This window comes from Embiotoca jacksoni, unplaced genomic scaffold (assembly GCF_022577435.1).
Source record: "Embiotoca jacksoni isolate LCO1_2020_lvr unplaced genomic scaffold, fEmbJac1.0.p SCAF_28, whole genome shotgun sequence".
NCBI classification, from domain to species: Eukaryota; Metazoa; Chordata; class Actinopteri; family Embiotocidae; genus Embiotoca; species Embiotoca jacksoni.
Window position 1 is genome coordinate 2,592,311 of NW_027185379.1, and position 18,899 is coordinate 2,611,209.

At 40.8% G+C, this 18,899-nt stretch overlaps 1 protein-coding gene across 6 annotated transcripts in view; it reads right to left on the reverse strand.

The window, feature by feature from the left end:
• The window catches only part of tenm4 (teneurin transmembrane protein 4), a 138,780-nt gene that overhangs the window by 45,554 nt on the left and 74,327 nt on the right, over positions 1-18,899 (reverse strand). For 5 of the 6 annotated variants that reach the window (XM_069161182.1, XM_069161180.1, XM_069161179.1 and 2 more), the window contains 8 exons: positions 17,652-17,866; positions 16,257-16,467; positions 12,098-12,199; positions 11,205-11,399; positions 9,517-9,717; positions 5,630-5,815; positions 3,213-3,239; positions 469-615 (listed from right to left, as the gene is read on the reverse strand). In XM_069161182.1, coding sequence (XP_069017283.1) covers positions 469-615; positions 3,213-3,239; positions 5,630-5,815; positions 9,517-9,717; positions 11,205-11,399; positions 12,098-12,199; positions 16,257-16,467; positions 17,652-17,866 — 1,284 coding nt within the window. The remainder of the gene's footprint in view (positions 1-468; positions 616-3,212; positions 3,240-5,629; positions 5,816-9,516; positions 9,718-11,204; positions 11,400-12,097; positions 12,200-16,256; positions 16,468-17,651; positions 17,867-18,899) is intronic. The other variant, XM_069161183.1, reaches the window with a different exon arrangement.

Consider the following 18,899-nt stretch of genomic DNA (forward strand, 5'->3'; position numbering starts at 1 on the left):
TGTACAGTGATGAGACAAACAGCCCTGAATAAATAAGGGATGGTAGCGCATATCTCAAGCTCAGAATGAGGTTTGGAAGAAAGGACGTCACGTCTCTCTCTTGGCTTAAACAGCGCTGCAGCCCCCCGGCTGGCTCTGTGTGTGTGCCCGGCTCTGCTCAGGGCTAGTTAGAGGGCAGAGCAAAGACTTCTCCCTGGGGACAGTGAATGTTTGAGGCCGCGGGCCAGGCACACTGTTTTTTTTTTTTTTTTTTTAATAAAAACCTGTTGTCCAGATGACTGGCTAAAAGCCATTACTTCTCCTCACCTATGTAAGAGTACAACTGAAACTGGAAAGCATAAAGCCGGTACATAATATTCTTAAGCACAAAGGTGGCTAACTTTATAGTCAAATCATGTCTGCTTAAGAGGTCCTGTTGAGGCCTGGCCAGGGTCAGAAGGCATTGCTGTGTGTTGTTTGTGATTTTACCTCCATCGTTGTCCTTGACATCACTGCAGGCAGTTTCCATTGAGGTGTCACAGCCAGTGCCCCTCCAGCCCAGCTGGCACACACAGTACCAGCCATTGTTACCCAGAGTGCACCTACCATTTCCATTGCACAAACCAGGGCAGCCCTCTGTGTAACAAAAAAGGACAAAGACAAAGATCGGCACAGAGTAGCAAATAAAGCAGTTTAAAGGGTACCAGATAAACAATGTATATTGTTTGTGAAGAAACACCAACAGTAAAAAACAATGACAAAAATGCAGGCTTGTTGATGACAATGATTTGTTGCTAACATTACTCTGTAGACTAAAGTAATGCTGAGGTTTTAAATGGGTGAGGGTGCCTGCAATGACCCTCAGCTGAAGTTGATTAATTTGATACACCTATTGTGAAGTGTCTAATATCCCTTTGCAGTAAAATCAGATAAGAGGGATCTTCTAAATCAATATTCACTCATTACTACAGTAGATTGGCCTCCTGTATCTATGCTCCTCCAGCTGGATAATGAGAGCAGTGGTGTAAAGAATAAGCTGGTATTTCTGCACATAATTGGATCTGTATTAATGTGATTTGGGATTCTGACCATCATTATCATAACATAACTGCTAAAAATATATAATAGTGAGCTGCATGAGTTATTGAAAAAAAAAAAAAAGGTCTATATTACTATTTGATCAATTGCCCCGAGACTCTTCTTATCAATCCATAAGATTATGCCTTCAGGGAAGAGTATGTGCTCCGTCGTTAAGAAAAGCATAAGGCAAAATAAAATAGTATGGTAAAAAAGTGAGCTCAATAGCATCACACAAGGGTGGTCTTTGGTTGCACTAACTGTGTTCCTTGGCATGTGACCTGGCGGGGAGCTGAAAGCAGGCTGGAGCAGAACGACAGGTGAAAACATTCCACTGTTTCTCTTTGGATGGGTCTTCACAAGGACAGAGATCAGAGGTTTATCACTGTTTTTCTTCGGCTGTTTGACATTTATCTGGTACCTTATGATTCGCATCCCGTCACCGAGGCAGACGGTAAAATCTCGAAATATCAAATGCTTAAGTCTGCCACTGTTTGTGTTGTTAGCAAGCTGCCTTGATAGAGAGAATACTCAGCTGACCCATTTTATCATCTGAAGAGACTGGGGCAGCTGTCTCTGCTGTTTGCTCTTACATCACACACAGATAGAGCAGGAGTGGGAGACGGAGAGTGCGAGAGAAGAAGAGAGACAGGTGTGGTGAATGGGAGACATATTTAGGGGGAAAAGATCAGCTGATGGGAGAAACAGTGATGAGAGAAAAAGAGATAAGTATTCATGAGGATAAAAGGTAGAAGCAGCACAAAGAATAGATGAATGTTGTAGATCACGTGGTTAGCTGAGTGATTCACAAGTCAAATTTTGGTTGTTGCAATCAGTAGCAAGGACGGTATTATGAAATGAGTCAAAGTACAATCACAGTTCACTGAGCAATCCACATTTACTTGTACGCTTGGATATTTAAAACAAAGAAAGGCCAGAAAGTTATTGGAACGAGATAAAATTGCCATCCACAACTTTTTTTCTGGTATGGACTTGGTTTATCACATAGAAGACCAGCATATAAAATGTTATTATATAAAAGTTTAATATTTTATAACATTTAGCCACAGTGGCTGTCAGTTCAAAAAAGGATAATGAAGTAAGGCAAGAGTGAACTACAATTGTTCTTTCTTAATTGTAGCCGTTTCTTTGTACCACAGAGAAGTCCGTGGGTTTTCGTTGAACTGTGAACAGCTCCTTAGAATCTATATAAATAAAGCTGAATAACAAAATGAGCCATTAACAACAATTAAATAATGTTGATGAATTGACAATTGGATTATTTTTCCAATCGACTGTAGGAAAAATAAACGATTCCATCTCCATTTTCCTCTTGTCTGCCTGAAAAAAGTGATTCACTACTGGGGCTAATGCCTTTACAAAGTGTCTAGCCTCTTAGAGACTTTGGGGCATTAGCCGTGCTTTTATCGAGCAAATGGACAAAACAACTCTGGTAAGAAATAGATGATTAGTAAGCTCTGAATGTTTCTTACAAGGATAAATAAAGATCCACTCTGTGTTGGCACCAGTTCAACTTAATTGGCAGCCCTTTCAGAGGGGGGCCCCTGCAGAGCCCGGCCCAAGCCGTCCTGAAACAGCTCCAAACGTGAGCCTGCAAGTGTACGAAGAACTCCTCTGGCAGCCGCTCTCATGCCAGGTGGTCCATTACCAAGGACACAGTTTGAGTGAGAGAATGTGCTGGAGGCAGAGAAGGCAGGGTTGCAGCAGAGCCTCCACCCCCTGCTTGCCCTGCACCAACCAGACCATGAACTCTTTTAATTAGAGAGGATGCAGCTTCAGCACCTATCAGGCCCCGCTCACAGCTGCACGCTCATCCATAATGCATGGCACAGGTTATGTAGCCCCTTTTCCCCCAACACCCTCCTATTGAGAAAGCAAAGATGTACACAAAGGAGGCAGCACAACTTGACTCACCAGGTGCGAAAGTGCTAAGTGGAGATTACTGTGTGACAATATGGCAAAAAGTTGATGGGAGGGGGGGATCTTTAGAATGAGTTGTTAGGAGCAACAAGAGGTGCATAGTGTTTGCATATGTCAATGTAGGGGAAGAGCATGGTGTGTGTGCATGATTTGTTAATGCTGGTGGGAGTTATAATGGAAGGAGGGCAAAATAGAAGGAAGGAGGAATGCCATACCTTTCACTACCTTATCCAGATAGTGAGCTTGGGAGATAAAAGACAGGACATATAAGGGAGGTTTGAATAGTGCCACTTCCATGACAGGACAGCAAGGCAATGTGTTAGTTTACATTACAAAAGGTAATTAAAAAACAAAGGAAAAAAAATGCAGTCATGAAGCAGTACAAGCATGCATTACAAGCAACACAACAAATACATTCCAACACAGAGAAGGATGGAGATGGGGGAAAAAAAAAGACAGGGGAAGTTGTGGAACACAGAAAGAGAATAAGTGAGCGGGATACAGAAGGAGCAAGAGAGAGAATAAAAAAGTGAAACGTTCAGAAAGAACATTTCAATCTGTTTCTATTTATTAACCGTCTGGATCTGCAGAACATCTCAGGGGAGGATTTCAAAAAGCAACATGATTGATGCACACATTATTGCCCTTGTATCTCGTAGGCAATATCATACAGGTCAGGATGTTCAACCAAAAGTGCTTTTAATCTTGAAACACCTCAATATACGATGAGGTCATCAGAGGCTTTGCCAATGGTGGGGGTTAAATCAGACCTCTTGTGCTCCAAAGCATGGGGCACAGGGCCAGTGCAGAGCTCTCAATAATGAAAATTGATTTAAATTGAAATCTTTGGCTTCTTAATGGACGACACTGAGGAATATTCTTGTCGAGTTGGGATCTCAATATGGCACTTATAAAAGTCCCATCAATAATGTAAGGGTAGCACATAAAACATTCACAGACTGAGTCAAGGCTCTGTACTCGGGCAGCTCTGCTTCAAGATGTGCATCAGAATACTGAGGAAATGTGTGTTTATCTATTTGAACATGAAACAAAGCCCTCACCTATAAGCATTTTCAACTTTTGTCCCATCTTCCTTTTGACTCGTATGTGTGAGAGTTGCAAATTTCTGTTCACTAAACCTCTGTGGCAGAGGGGGAAAAGATGGTCATTGTGTTTCACATCCTCTGATGTTTGAGTGGGTGTATCACCAGTGGCAGATCTTTTACTTGTATTCTTACACTAGTAAAATAGTATTACCACAATGCTGGTTGATAAGAACATGACATACTGCCACAACATTCAAATATTTATGTAGTGAACAATTATTTTCTGAGAAATATTTGAGTATGAAGAAAAAGACAGAAATTAACTGAAAATACTCAATTAAACAATATTGCCGAATCGCAGGTACACTACTTTAATAAACACATTCAACTATTTCCCCCTAGTAAAACAAAGAATTAGAAGAGAAGAGAAGGGAGGAGAAGAGAATTGTTGCACACAGAGAAACACAAAATACTAAAGTTGCAATCTTGCACAGTAGGCATCATGTCCTCTGGATTGTCTCTGATATTTAGAGGAGGTTTGACAGTGCTGGTACTAAATATCATGGAGGTAATAGCATTAAAACACTTGTCTTAATGAGCTCATGTTGCACTTTAATAAAGAAACTGTCAAACCTCAGAACATCCACCACCGTGACTGAAAATATCGTCATGCCATCCTTTTGGCAGAACGCATTCCAAACAGAGGAGACGGGCCACAAACAGAGGTCAACTACTGCTTAGTTATGATAACAACTTGGCTGAATTGTAATAGTTACTGGAGTCACCTGCTCCTTATGACAACAACAAAAAAGCACACAGCGGTAATGCCACCTCTGCAGGAACTCCAAAAAAAGCAAACATACTGGATGTAAATCAAAGATCTAAAAGTGTTGTGTACAGTTTGAAAAGTTCACTCAGTTATTTTTACCAGTTAACTCTTTTTAACAATAATAATCAGAAATAAAATGATGAAGCCATAAACACTGCTGACATACTCAGCTAAAGAATTATAAAAACACAACAAAACAAACAGCACTTTGTGACCTTAGTTTCTGGCAACACAGTGTCAACTCAGTCAAAACCTTTTCTCAGTTTATGTGAGCCGAGGTTCTTCAGAAAAACTCTTGACATTCAGTTAAAAGCCATGAAAACTTAACTTCTGAGTGTGTGTTTAGAGAAGAACATTTGTGAGTATAAACATCGAGCTAAAAGCGGTGGTTGACCTGCTCTCAATGACTCACATGTCAGCATTTGAAATTAATAGTAAATGGAAAGGGAGCAAAGAAAGAGATGAGGAAAAGGATGAGGAAAAGGAAAGGACACCTTAGCACATTCCCACATTAAAATGCATGAAGGCAAGCCTCAGATCCTTGAGTAAACCTGTTCATGCTTTACCGAGTTGCACAAATTCAATTAAGCATGCTTTTCCCTCTCTTCTCCAACTGGACCCCTCGAACCCCGTGCTTCAGACACACGCAGGCAGAATGTCAGCCTATGCCTTTGTTGGCCTCCCAAACCCCTCCCAAACGGACAGATATATGCACACAGAGTCCCCCCACCCAAACCAAAACCTCTTCCCATCCTACCAATAGTGCAGTGTTCTCCGTTCCAACCCGGACTGCATTCACATTTGCCGTCCTTGCAAGTGCCATGTTCGTTGCAGCGTGGGTGACACGCCCTCTGGTCACACCCAGTGCCCATCCAGCCGTCGTCACAGCGGCAGGTGCCCGAAACACAAATGCCATGGCCACCACAGTCCGCTGCACAAATCTCTGTGGGAGACAGGGACATAGAAACAGACAAAAAAAGAGAGTGGGGGAAGACAGACAGAAAGGAAGGAGGGGGGTGGAAGTGGGATGGAAAGGAAAGACGAGGCAGTGATGGGACAAGGCAACAAGGGTGAAAAAAAGACAAATCCAGAAGTTATTGTCAAGGAAAGACGGCCATGCTCCACTACCTTGTCTGATGGCAGCTGAAAAGAAATTCCTGGACCTCATGAGGGGCAATCCTTTTTGACAATACAAATCTAATAAGTCCATTACCAAGAAAAGAGAAGGATTGTGGAGGCCTTAGCAGACTTAGTCTTTTCCTTGGCTCTCCTCCTTTTTCCAAATTCCCCTCTTTGTGCCACAAGGGGGGGAAAAGGAAGAAAAAAATACTTGGTTGGAACATCTTGTAGAAATGGTAAAAATATCTGTGCTATCATTTTGATTAAACTGTAAATGCTATTTAATTTCTTGTACATGCAGTTTCCAGAGCTTTGTAACGTGCTCTGCTATGAATTACAGGTAGGAGGTTAGGCTCTACAGAATTATTTAATGTATATAATGTTTTTTATTCTCTAAGTGCTGTGTACTAGAAGAAGAAGTACATTCATGGGATGAAGGACACTGAGCCACGGTAAAGCTTGGTTGATGCCATTGTGTGGCAGCTGAAAGACCTCCCTGACTGGACGTGATAGAGCCTGAGACATTACCCCCGTCTCATGAACTCGAGGGAGAGTATGACAAGCAAAAACTCAAAGAAATTAAACACTGACAGATTACTTATGAATCTCATTGAAGGTTTAACCTCTTCATTAACTATTCTGTAATAAAAGGGGCTTAGCAGTATGGGTGATGATGAACAATAGCCATGTATTCTTGGCTTATTATGCAAGCCAATTCAAATATGACCACAGGGGACCAAACTGGAGGTAAAATCTTTTAATAAGTCAATTACTGCCTTTACAGTGCATATTTTGTCATTGTTACAAATTAAATCTGAGTGGTATTTTCAGGCACAACCATAACACGAAATTACCAGCTTAAAAAGCTTTAAAAAAGAATTAAAACAAAATCACTGTCCCCGGCTAATTACAGCTCAGTACAAAGTATGAAAAGGCTAATTATATACCTAACTTTGAATTTTCAGGTAAAGTATGCTAGCAGCATTTGAATTAGTGCCCCTCATGACTACTTAAACACGCAAACAAACAGAAATCGTCATACATAAAAAAAAAATTAAAAAATTAAAAAAAAAAATCTAAATTTGGTTATAGGGATCTGCCTCTAAATCATTTCCTGATAACTATTTATAGAACTATGCCTCCTACAACCTATAAAGATAATATTACAGTTAAATAGGAGGTGCTAACAAACATAATGCACATCTTGATTGATCTCATTAGCATATATGTTGGACAGAAAACTCAAAAACAGCCTATATTCTTCTGATTGGTATGACGTAAATTGGACAGGGAAAAGAGGCACAAACTGACCATAAGACAACAGTTGTCTTGGAACAAAGGAGAAACCTTTAACGTGATAAAGATGCAATTACAGCTTGCAGGCAAACCCTCATTATCCGTGGCCAGAGGAGTCCACGGTGAGAAATACCCTCATTCCCATGATGGCCGTTACCATTTGCACTAAAGGGCCGTGTAAACAAACTTTCCTCCAGGTGGGAGAATGGCAAAAAATGACATAGAAACACATGTATTAAAGGACATAAAAACACAGGCATTGCTTTATGGCTGGTATCAGCATTACTACCAACTGTGCACACCTAAGTTGTACTGTTCCAAGGCCACATGAGAAAATGAGTTTGTGACTTAAAAGTACTGCAGAAGGGGGATTAAAGAATCTTGAAAGATATATTGAAAGCTTTCTATCTTTTTCTTCCTGCAGTCTGCAAGGTTATAGGCTGCAAGCTGTACTACCCCACCACCAGGCTTAGTGTTGTATTAGACCACAGAACGCTCTACAATGAACAGGATAAAGGAGGATAAAGAGCCAACTCATCATCATTTACAGAGCTTTTTCTCTGCGAGGCAAACCCAGACTAACTGCCCATTTCCCTCAAAATCCTTGGGATTACCTAATAGGTCATTGTGTCTGCTCGGAATATAAAGGGATTCTTGAATCAGAGTGACTGCTGTACTCAAATTCTTATTTTAGAAATATTTTATGGGAATAAAAATTGTTGTCTGAATGCAAGCAGCTGAAAAGACTGAAACTGTATCAGCCGCTACATAAACCTGAGCTGATGTACTGATAATCAACACATCAGAGGCCTGTTCGAGCTGACGCGTCTCACATGAGCATTTATACTCGTGAATAATTATAAAATTATTCAGCTGGCTTGAGGTGAAAAGGGAACTTTTAGTTTTTTCTTTAGCTGCCACATCTGCCAACACTGAATGTAAAATACCTACATTTGACAGCTCTTTAACAATCTACCAACCATTAAGTTCAGTAAGGATTTATTCAGTATAATACTTGAGTAAAGAGATGAACTTATATTGTACAAGACATGTTTTTATCCTTCGAGCCTCAGTAAGGTATAGTCTCGCTAGAAAACTGGAGCTTGTGCTCAGCCTACTCCTGACTACCAAGAGAACATTCCCAAGGGACAAAATGAGCACAATGGTGAAAAATCTTTCAGAGCAGAAAAGAACCTATCATCAGCTGCGAACCTCGAACCAAAGTGAAGAAAGCCAGAACTCAGCATAGAGCATTAACTCGTATTAGATCACGCCTCTGACAATATCCCTGCTATGTATGTTTCCCTCTTTTCAGCGGATGCCAGCTAAGCATCAGGTAACTGAGAATGAAACCATTCTTAAATGAAATAGATTCAGAGAGAAATCAAATGAATTTGATTGCCAGCTGTGGACCTCCAACTGATAATTGATTAAAATAATGGAGGCTTTTATGTGAGCTATTTTCTTTTCGGAAAATCACAAATGTTTTCCTCTGTGAAGAGACGAGCAATATCAAAAGTTGCACTGAATCAATCAGTGAAATAAATTTAGACACATTCGAGGATAGTCCTCCTAATACACAGGAGATGAACTGAAAGACACGTCAAGATTATTACATATTGTTAGTGTTTATGGTCAGTCGTGAAGTCTTAAAGCTTATAATATATATATATATATATATATATATATATATATATATATATATATATATATATATATATATATATATATATATTATAGCTTAATATTGCCAGGTTAGAAATTAGACTTGCTACTTTAAAATGATCAGGTGACCATTTGTCAGAAGTTGAGGATAGATAAGTGAGATTACATAGCAGAGATGTTGCAACAAATATATGGTTGACTGATGATTTTATCTTCACAGCTATTATTAAACTTTGAAGCCTTCAATGAAAGTACAATATTATTTGTTATTTCTTTACTGACTAAAACATAAAAATAAATATGTTTTATTTATATAATCCTTCATTTAAAGGCTTAAAATAATTATAAGTGCTGTCTCTAGCAACATTCATAAATGCATAAGACAATGGTTTAAATCCTTTTTAAAGCCTACAGTTATATACAATTCTTGGCTAATATATTTTAAGGCAACAGTTACTGTGAATGCACATTGCTTTTTTCTACTTGGTAATCAGAGCTAAATCAGCAGTGGCCTGTGAAAAGGAGCCCTGCCAATGTTTACTCTTATCTGAGGGAAGAACTCACCTGTTGAGCAGTCATGGCCCGTCCAGTTGGGATCACAGCTGCAGGTTCCGGTGTCTGCCAGGAAAGCTCCGTGTCCAGAGCACTGGTCCATGCAGGAGGCCCTGGGGCTCTCACATCCTGGCCCGCCCCATCCCACAAAGCAGTGGCACTCCCCCTGGACACAAACCCCTCGGCCTGCGCATGTCGGATCCAGGCAGTCCACTAAAAGGGTTCAAAGGGGAGAGTGTCAGACACACCAGTCACCTGCTGTTTCCTCTTGCAGAGACAACCTGGCATCTCTATTTGAGCTTGAGAAGAATGCCAACTGCAGTGGTTTGCAGCTCAGCTGCAGATGCCACCAGCTTCGCATTATGTACAATGAAGGTACAGAGGGAACACATAGAAAGAGATGCAAGGAGGCCCACTTTTTCTAAAATCAAATTAAAATGGCTGTTTTCACAGTGGGTCGGTCTTATGGCACAAACCTACAGGTGCTGCCCACGCATCTGTTGGCACACTCCCATCATCTCACAGTCAAAATTCCTCATTTAGAAAGGAAGGCCCATAATAGGAGCCTGTTTCTCTGAAGTGAAAGCCTCAATGATGCATAGTTCAAAGCTGGAGAAACAAAAACCCACATTAACAGAATGTAATGCTTGACTATAAACAGTTTGAACATCAGCGTGTGTAAGAAAGCCTTTCACTGGCTTTCCTTCGTTGCATCTGTTTTGTACATTGTATCAGTATAAACTGTATCAGTTCAATTATTGTACAAATATCAAATTGACGAGGGTTTCTATAGCATCTCTTTCCTTGATTTGTTGTAAAATGAGTGCTTACTTTGTAAAACGTTGTGGGAGCATATGATCACTATATCCGCATTCTTCCTACCAGACAATATCTTTGTAGTACAAACAGATGGCAAATGGGTGCGACGCAGGAGCAATGTCTAGCCACTGAGAGCAGCAGGCCGCGCCATGGCAGCTCCCCTTTACCGCGACATAAATGGGTATAAAGGCCGTTATAGTAAGACAAACAGGATCCCTTGCCTCTTAGCAGATGGTTTGGGCACAAGGCACAAAGATCAGAGGCTAACTGACAAGAAACTCTCTCCTGGCAATTAATCATTGTGGCTGAAGGTCACATGGAAGAAAGGTAAAATGTTAAAGGGCTCTCATCCACATTCCCCTCCACTCCTTATGGCTAACACTCCACCTAAAATAGAAAAGGGGCCTATGGATGTCAGAAACCCCCATTTATCAAACTCCCAGGGTCCATTTTTCATCTTGAAATGAGAGCCTTCAAGAGCTGACAAACACAATGGCTCCTTCAATCTGATCTGGTCAAGCCTTATCCAGCAACGACTGAATGTGGAGTTCCTAATAGATTAACATCAGAATTTGTGTCTGAATGTCTGACAATAAATGGACTGTTTCCATTAACGTAATGCCCGATATTCGTGATTTATACAGGAAATGTCACCTAGGATGCATATTATGAAGTGTTATAGCTGTAACGCTCTTCATAGAGGATGTCCTGTCTTTACTTCTTGACAGACTGTAAGTCATACCAATTTCATAGCCACTCCCATTATGAGTATACTTTTAAAATGTCAAGCACTAACAAGCTAAGATGGTGGTTACAGCAGCCATAGTATATCGATTTTTAGTAGTTTAGGATACATTACAATGACTTATTAAACCAATTACCTTCTTCACAGTTTTCCCCTTTGTAGCCAGGGTTGCAGATACAGGTTCCCACGATACACGTCCCATGGCCGCTGCATGTGATGTCAATGCACTGGTTGGTGGGAACGTCACACTCGGAGCCCTTCCAGCCGCTGTGACACATGCAGCGACCTTTAAGGTATTGACCATTCCCACTGCATAGCACTGGACAGGCAGCTTTGAAAAGAGCAGACAGCATACAACCACTTGAATGGACCTCTCCAACCACAGCTTCAAAGAATAGTGAGCGTGTGCTCGCAATCTGACACTGAGCTTCTGACCATAATGTTAAAAGGTTTACCTTGCAGTGAATAATATCTCCCACAATTTACTGTGCTTTAGCATCCAGGGCAGATGTGACCTAAGATTTAACAAAACCTAACAACAAATATCTAAAATCTTAACAGTGACCCTTGAAAATAAATACAAATATTTAAATAAAAGTGTCAACTGTCGTGGCAATCAGCGCATGGATGTCAGAGGGCAGTGCATTATGTGTAAGTATTTAACAACAACAACAAAAAAATGACTATAATTCCAACAAACTGCCTAAACTTGTTTTTAGAATTTTAGTAGGGTGAAAAAAATGTATTTAGTCTTGTTTAAATTTAAAAATGTAAAATTTTAATTAATTGAAAAAATGAATCAGTTCTTTTACATGCAACACAATACTCGACTGGTAGAGGTATAAAATGAGCCATCAAGAGTAGTACTGCCTAATCTAATAAAAAAATAGATGTGAAGTACAATTAAATTAAGATTGGAATTGGTTTGTTCTGGCCACACAGTCAGTATAATTTGGTCAACCCTCAAAAACGTTATGTGTCTGAATGATGGAGATTAATAAAGGCATTATGAGTGAGTGATTGACTTACCTCGCCCACAGTCAGGTCCTTTAAATCCTAAAAAGCAATGGCATGTTCCAGCAACACAGTCACCGTTCCCAAAGCAGTTACTGGGGCAGTCATCAATTGAATCTGCAAAAGAGCAATCAGGAGAATTTCTGAGTCATTTGGTTTGAAAAAAACAATTTTACTCCCACTCATTTACTTTGGGTTGATTATTAATCTCTGTGCTAATGACAGTAATGAGTAGAGGCTCCAATCCTTTCAACATTCACAGCAAAACATTTTGGAGTGTTACTCGTGTTTTAACCAAAAAAGAGTAAACAAGTTTTGAATATCTGGACTTAAAGAAAAACTCACAAAGCAATTGAATTCTTGTGAGTTTCAAATGCACTGGATTTTGGACAGAAAGTAGCACACATACATCATTTAATAAACCTAATACTGCTCTTTTTTTGGCACAACACAAACAAACAAAGTGTCCGCAACACTGGGACCTGCATTTCCCACAGCCATGGGTGATGCTACTGCATCATGTTTTCCTTTATGGTCTTATTTTCAGTCTTCTTTATGTATTTGCAGAAACAATGAGTAAGCCAGGCGCACTGCTTTGCGTTCCTGTTTTGTCCATTAATCAGTGCTATTGGCTGGGTTACTTGCAATCTATTACAATGTCTTCTTTTATTATTTCAATTGGGTCTTTGAAAACAACACATACACATGTTCTGTATATAAATGAAATGCCCTAAATAAAGAAATAAAAATTGCACTGAGACACAAACAGTACCCTGGCACCTTGTGTATGTGATTTAGATGCAGGCCCACAGTAATTCATGCTAATCCAAAGAGCCTTTTCTACACAGGCACGGGTGTTTAGACGCTTCACAATGTGCACAGAACATGCAATATGAACAAGTGTAACACACAATGGTGTGTAGGCTTTTAGCATGTCATTGAACACAAAGTAGCTTGTGCAACTGTTCAGTCAGTGCTTGCAAAAAAACCTCGATGGTGTTCTGTGTACCTGTAAAATACGTTTTTTCATACTTTAACTTTGCCTCCAATCTTTACTTTTCAAGTTCCAAGAACAGCATGTGCTAATAGGCTTCTTTTTTTTTTTTTTTAAATGTCTTGCAACAAGCCTCGCCATTTTTTTCTCAGCAAAACTACATAGAAATACACACCGAGAAAACCAATACATATTCAATAAAAGTCATATTGTATTCAGCATTATGGTGGTTACATATTGCATGCACCAAATTAGTGGTGATTGGAAATACATTGCCTTGTCAAATGACTGTGTGGTTTAATTACTCTATCTTCGCGTCCCAACAGACTGAGGGCATTTTTTTGCAAACAATCAGCAGAGCATGAACAACATCCGCCATCATTCCCTCTATCGATCACTCTGACTATATCCCAAAATTTGGCAAAATAATTATTTCTACCTCTGAACCGTGTTCTTTACACTTGCTTTTATTCAAAGTAAGACTGACCACTGAACTCTGAAGATGATAGTGGAACTCTGAAATGTGATGCTCAATGAATTTTGCCTGAAATGGTGCTGAAAATCATTTTGTCTTGTCCATTGCCTTCAGGCTGCAGAAACTCTGGGGCAAAACTTACTGAACAAAGAATCTCTTGTGATCGACAAAGGGTTAGAAATGTGAGCCATGGATTCAGCTTTCCTTTACTCTGGAGAGTCAATCATCAGTGAGGATGCAATCCAAGACAGAGAAAAAAAGAAAGAGAGAGCGGGAGGGAGGGAGGGAGGGAGGGAGAAAGAGATACAGGCAGACCAAAGATATAGTGAGAAGAAAGAGGGGTGGGCAGTGAGAAATGCTACTGATGTTTTCTGGGCTGCGGGCTTGCCTTTGCCATGTTGGGTTAGTGAAGGGGTGCAGGTGAGACTATCCTCTGGCATTGTGAAGGCAATCTGGACTTCGGTGAGATTATGATGGCTTCCAACAAGAACATCTAACGATAGAAGGAGACTTGGGCCTCTTTTTTGTTTTTGTTTTTTGCTGAGAGCTGGGTAGACCAGCAGTGTGTGTGGGGCGGTGGGTGACGGATAGCAAAATGACATACAGTTTACGTCCGTCTTTATTGTCCACCAAGACTCTAAAAGATCCAACAGCAATCCAGAGATGTACTGAACTGGCAGGAGTTTTACACGAATGTGCCTCTGATTAAGCTTATGTTTATCTGTGATGGATATTTCCTTGGTGAAGAACCCACCATCAAACATGTTTAATTGAGTAATCATGAACTAGACTGCTTCCATTCTAAATCCTGACGCAGGTTAGTAAGACTGCACACTGCTCTTGTCTATTGGCTGCGACTCCTCTGAGAGCAAGGAAGGGAGGCCATGAATATCTGTTAGCCACACACTCAACATAGGCCAACGCATAAATCATGGATTCAAGCAGAGCTTCATTGAAATTCATTACCCTTCATATCAGGGGAGTTAACGATTGTGTGAGTCTCTCCAGTCGGTGAGGACAAAGTAGCGTGCAGTAGGCAGGTTTAATCAGCGACTTGCCAGAGGATGCTCAACACCTTTGAATGATGGGTGGATGTGTACAGAGAGAACCTCTGTTACGGAGCGACATAGGTTATAGAGTAAGACGCTGGTGCTGGGTCTTTCCTTCCTTTTGCTTTGCTCCCCTGGATAGGAAGCCTTGTCTCGGCTGAGGCATGTCTGGCACCAGGCAGCAGGGACAAATGGCTTCATGCTCCAGAGGGTTGTTATACAAAACATTCAGTAGGACACATTTCACATTGCCATGGAGCCACAGCCAAGTAATGAGGAGCAACCCAGATTAAAGACAGGGACACTCTATCCCTCCAGATATATTATGGCACGGCTATGTGCACCAAGAAAACCTTTCATTTAATACTTGTGAAAAGAAAAAGGTACCTCAGTGACAGTAAAATAAGTCATTTGTCTTCCGACCACTGTCAGACATACTAAAATAATTGTACTGTTTGTGTCTTTTAAACAATGCTGCTTGTATTTCTCGGTGCGTCTGTTCTGGATATTGCTCACATATATTTCTATACCTGAGCCGCTCTATTTGAAGGTCAACTCCATCCCTCCACGGCTCAATACAATTCAGGCAGTTGGTGAGATTCAATTTCTGCTGGAGGGCACTTAACTGGTGACCCATTTTAGAAAGAGCCCCTCTGCCTCCCTCTGAGCTCTTGTGAGCAGATCAGCTCCGATACAAATGAACAGAGGCAGAATTATTGCTCTAACTCTGCCCCACCCCATCCGCTGGACAGAATACCTTATCTGGTTATGTTTGGTGCAAACCACAGGAGGGGGGGGGGGCGCTTCATGCAAACCCAGTCAAGAAGAAATAAGTAAAAGTAAACATGCTGCCCGGACTCCCCCTTCTTGTGTCAGATCATATATTAAGTATTGAATTACAGCTGTTTTGGCACAGCAGGGGGCATAGTGCATCTCAAGCCTGTCTCCACTTGGTGTTACATTGGTGTTGAGGACAGCTTCTCATCGATCTGCTGCCTGGCACAGCCCCTGTCACAGATGGACTCTGGCCCAGGAGCTTTTAATTAAAGAGCATGTGAGAACAGCTCCCAGCTGCCATCCCTGTGAAAGTCGACACCTCGGGCCCTCTCGCACCTTGCATGATACAGCAGTGCTAATCAAAGGCGTTTTAGGGAGAACAAAGTGGAGCATGCAAAACGAAGTCACCTCCACAAAGACGGACGTATGTTTGAAACACGGCGTGTGCCACGCACAGTTAGAGTCAGAGGAGAAAAATATCTTTCCTGCTTTGATATATGGAAAGTAGATGGAAATTGGAGCAAATCGTGATCAAAAATGGCACTAGCAGGAGGGTACAATCATACTTTGAATTGTATGCAAATGGTTCCCAGAAGCTGGACCCCTGATTCGCTTGGAAGACACTCAGGCTAATGAGGATATTATGATCTCTCAATACCCTACTCAGGGGCATGGCAGGGTATCACTGATGTCCTGATTTTTGTAATATTCAGCTTCACCTTGATTAACCTGCACTTTCCTTAGCTATTGAAATCTACCAGTGTCTGACTCATGCCCCCACGTCTGAGCTGTTTGCTGTGGATTGCTGCTGGTTGGTATTATAGGGATTATGGATTGCTATTACAAGTTTCAGCACCAGGTCATGCCCAGGGCACTCACCTATGGCAGTGGTGAGGAAGGAGACCGTTTCAGTTTCTTTTCCATCGTTGTAGATGGCCAAGTGCCAGATGCCCGAGTCCATGTACTGGATAAAGCCAGTGTCGTGTGTGGTGATGGGTATGAGGCTCCGTTGCATAGCCGCAGGCCCCTCCAGACCATGGATGTCTTGGGCGAGGAGCCGCCGCCCATCCAAAAGCTCCACAAAGTCAAACTACAGACAGACACACAGAAAGTGAGAAAGACTGATGGATGGACCGCAGACACGCCATTAGAGTGACACATGAGACCTGAGTGCTTTCAGCCCTCTTTATAGCAGAGCATCATTTGGTCTGCATGAATAACTCATCATTCAAGAGGAGCTTGAGTAAAGTCTTGGCACATCGTGGTTGGATGGGCTGTGATAATTTCCTAGATCACACATCTTATATAAAAGCCTTGTTTAAAACTATTAAAAGGAGAAAAGGGAAGCCGGGGATATAAATGTAAAGTTAGTGTTTACCAAATAACATCTGCACCGCTTTGCTTCATATGAGTAGTGAGTCAATGAATACCAATGAGACAGCTTTTCATTTTCATCTACATCGGGGAAGGACTCTTGACTCGTCTGCCAATCTGTGTGTAATCAGTCACAGCACGGAAACACCACTTCAGATTATTTTCTTTGAAGTAAAACTAGAGGAACGAGGCAAATCTAATCTTTTGACTGAAAAATAAATCACACCGGACATTAGTGCAAACAAAAATCATGCTAAGATCTAGAGCTGCATTTACAGCAGAAATCTTAAGTCTGGGAAGCAAGCAGTCAGACATGATTAATACCATGATATATTTCCTTCTGTGCTACACATAGATGGGAAATAAGTGTAAAGAAAAATCTCTCTTTCTTGGCCCTTGAGCCCCATATCTTTGTGTGATTCACTGATGGTATTGAACCTGAAAGAAATTTGCCATAAATCCTTTCTGCAACAAAGAAAGTGATTCATAATGCAATAGAGAAATTTATGAATTGGTTTGTATTCATAACATGTTCCCAAATGGTTATATATATATATATATATATATGTTTTAAACAATAGCCCAATTTATATTCTGTAGCAGAGGAAGAATAGAAAACAAAGCTGAATCTCTGTATTATGCAGGCATCATTGTAAATTATTTTATTCAGTATCATGTTTGCAATTTACCAGTGTTTTTCAAACAAAACATAACATTCGGTAACATAATTTGTCACTGTAAACACTTAAATATGCCAATCCAAAGCACCCAGAACATTTAGATCAAATTCCTTCCATACAACTAATAAGCACAACAGACCGCAATAATATAATAATACATCTACTGTAGTAGTAGTGTCAGTAAAGTCAAGTAAATCAGAGACATTCAAATATTTCTCACCTGTGTGTGTGATGGAGGAAGGCCTCTCCTTCCATAGATTCCCACTAAGGCATCTTTGCTGAGGGACACATTAAACTTCAGGTACATGGGATGATCAATGAAGACCTGGGATCTCCAGAAGATACCAGGGGGAATCTGTTGCGCGACCTTGCGCCCCACGTCAATCTCTCCCATATCTATATAGCTGTCATCTGGGAACAAGCTGTCCAATTTGCCTGCATCGCACACAAAGTAAATCAGTCAAAAAGATCACGCCATTAATCCAGCATGCGGAGTGCAGAAGGAGTCAGTCTGCTGAAGCATGATAGTCTGACCATATCACAGATATTCAATCACATTGCTGACAGCCACTAAAAAAAAATATAATGAATGATCCATCTGACCACTGCCAGTAAATTCAGTCCTAATTCCACTCGAAGACACAGTACAAAAGTAAGAAATGGCTGATTGAACATCATCCTGGCTCTCACACAAAATGCTAGTTCATTCTTTAATTATTTTGAACTGATTGTTCTGAAATGGAAAATAAAAAGATATCCTGTTGAAAAGGAAATTATGATGAAAATATGTTTTAATAACAGGTAGCATTGATCATTTCAATCATGCAAACAGTGCTTCTAAAAATATGATTTAAAAGACTGAACATATGGTGTGGACATGGCATTGAAAAGACTGGAGAAAATACAACTGTTTCGGTACAAGAGGTAAAAGTAATAAAGTGAAAATTGTCTAATGCTGCTACCCGCTCCAGTATTAGCACATCTACTGGCAAAAATTGTCCATATGCTCCATAATGCAACTTATATTGGACTCCGCGGAAATAGCAACATCTGTTTGCCCATGTAGATGAGCTCATTTCAGCAGCAATGTCTACTAAAGCAGACATCCATACAAACTACCCCTAGGACTTGGTAGCAGACACCACTTTAGGTTACACGTGGCACACCAGATGGAAGTCTTCTCAAAAGTCCATCAGTGGCAATTGGTTTTATCAGAGTAGACAGGACACACTCCCAGTCTCCCAGATCTGGCCTTTACATAATGCTACGACACAGAGGCTCATTTTGCACATGTTGGGGTGTGTGTGTATTTATGCAGCACATTAACGGTGTACTCGTCAGGCTGTTTAAATAAATCATAAGCCGAGACAATTGATAATGGGCCACATGGTTGAATAACAGTTTTTTGTTTTGCAGTCTAAACTACAACATAATGCTCTGATGGAAAGAATAGACGGAGAAAAAGAGA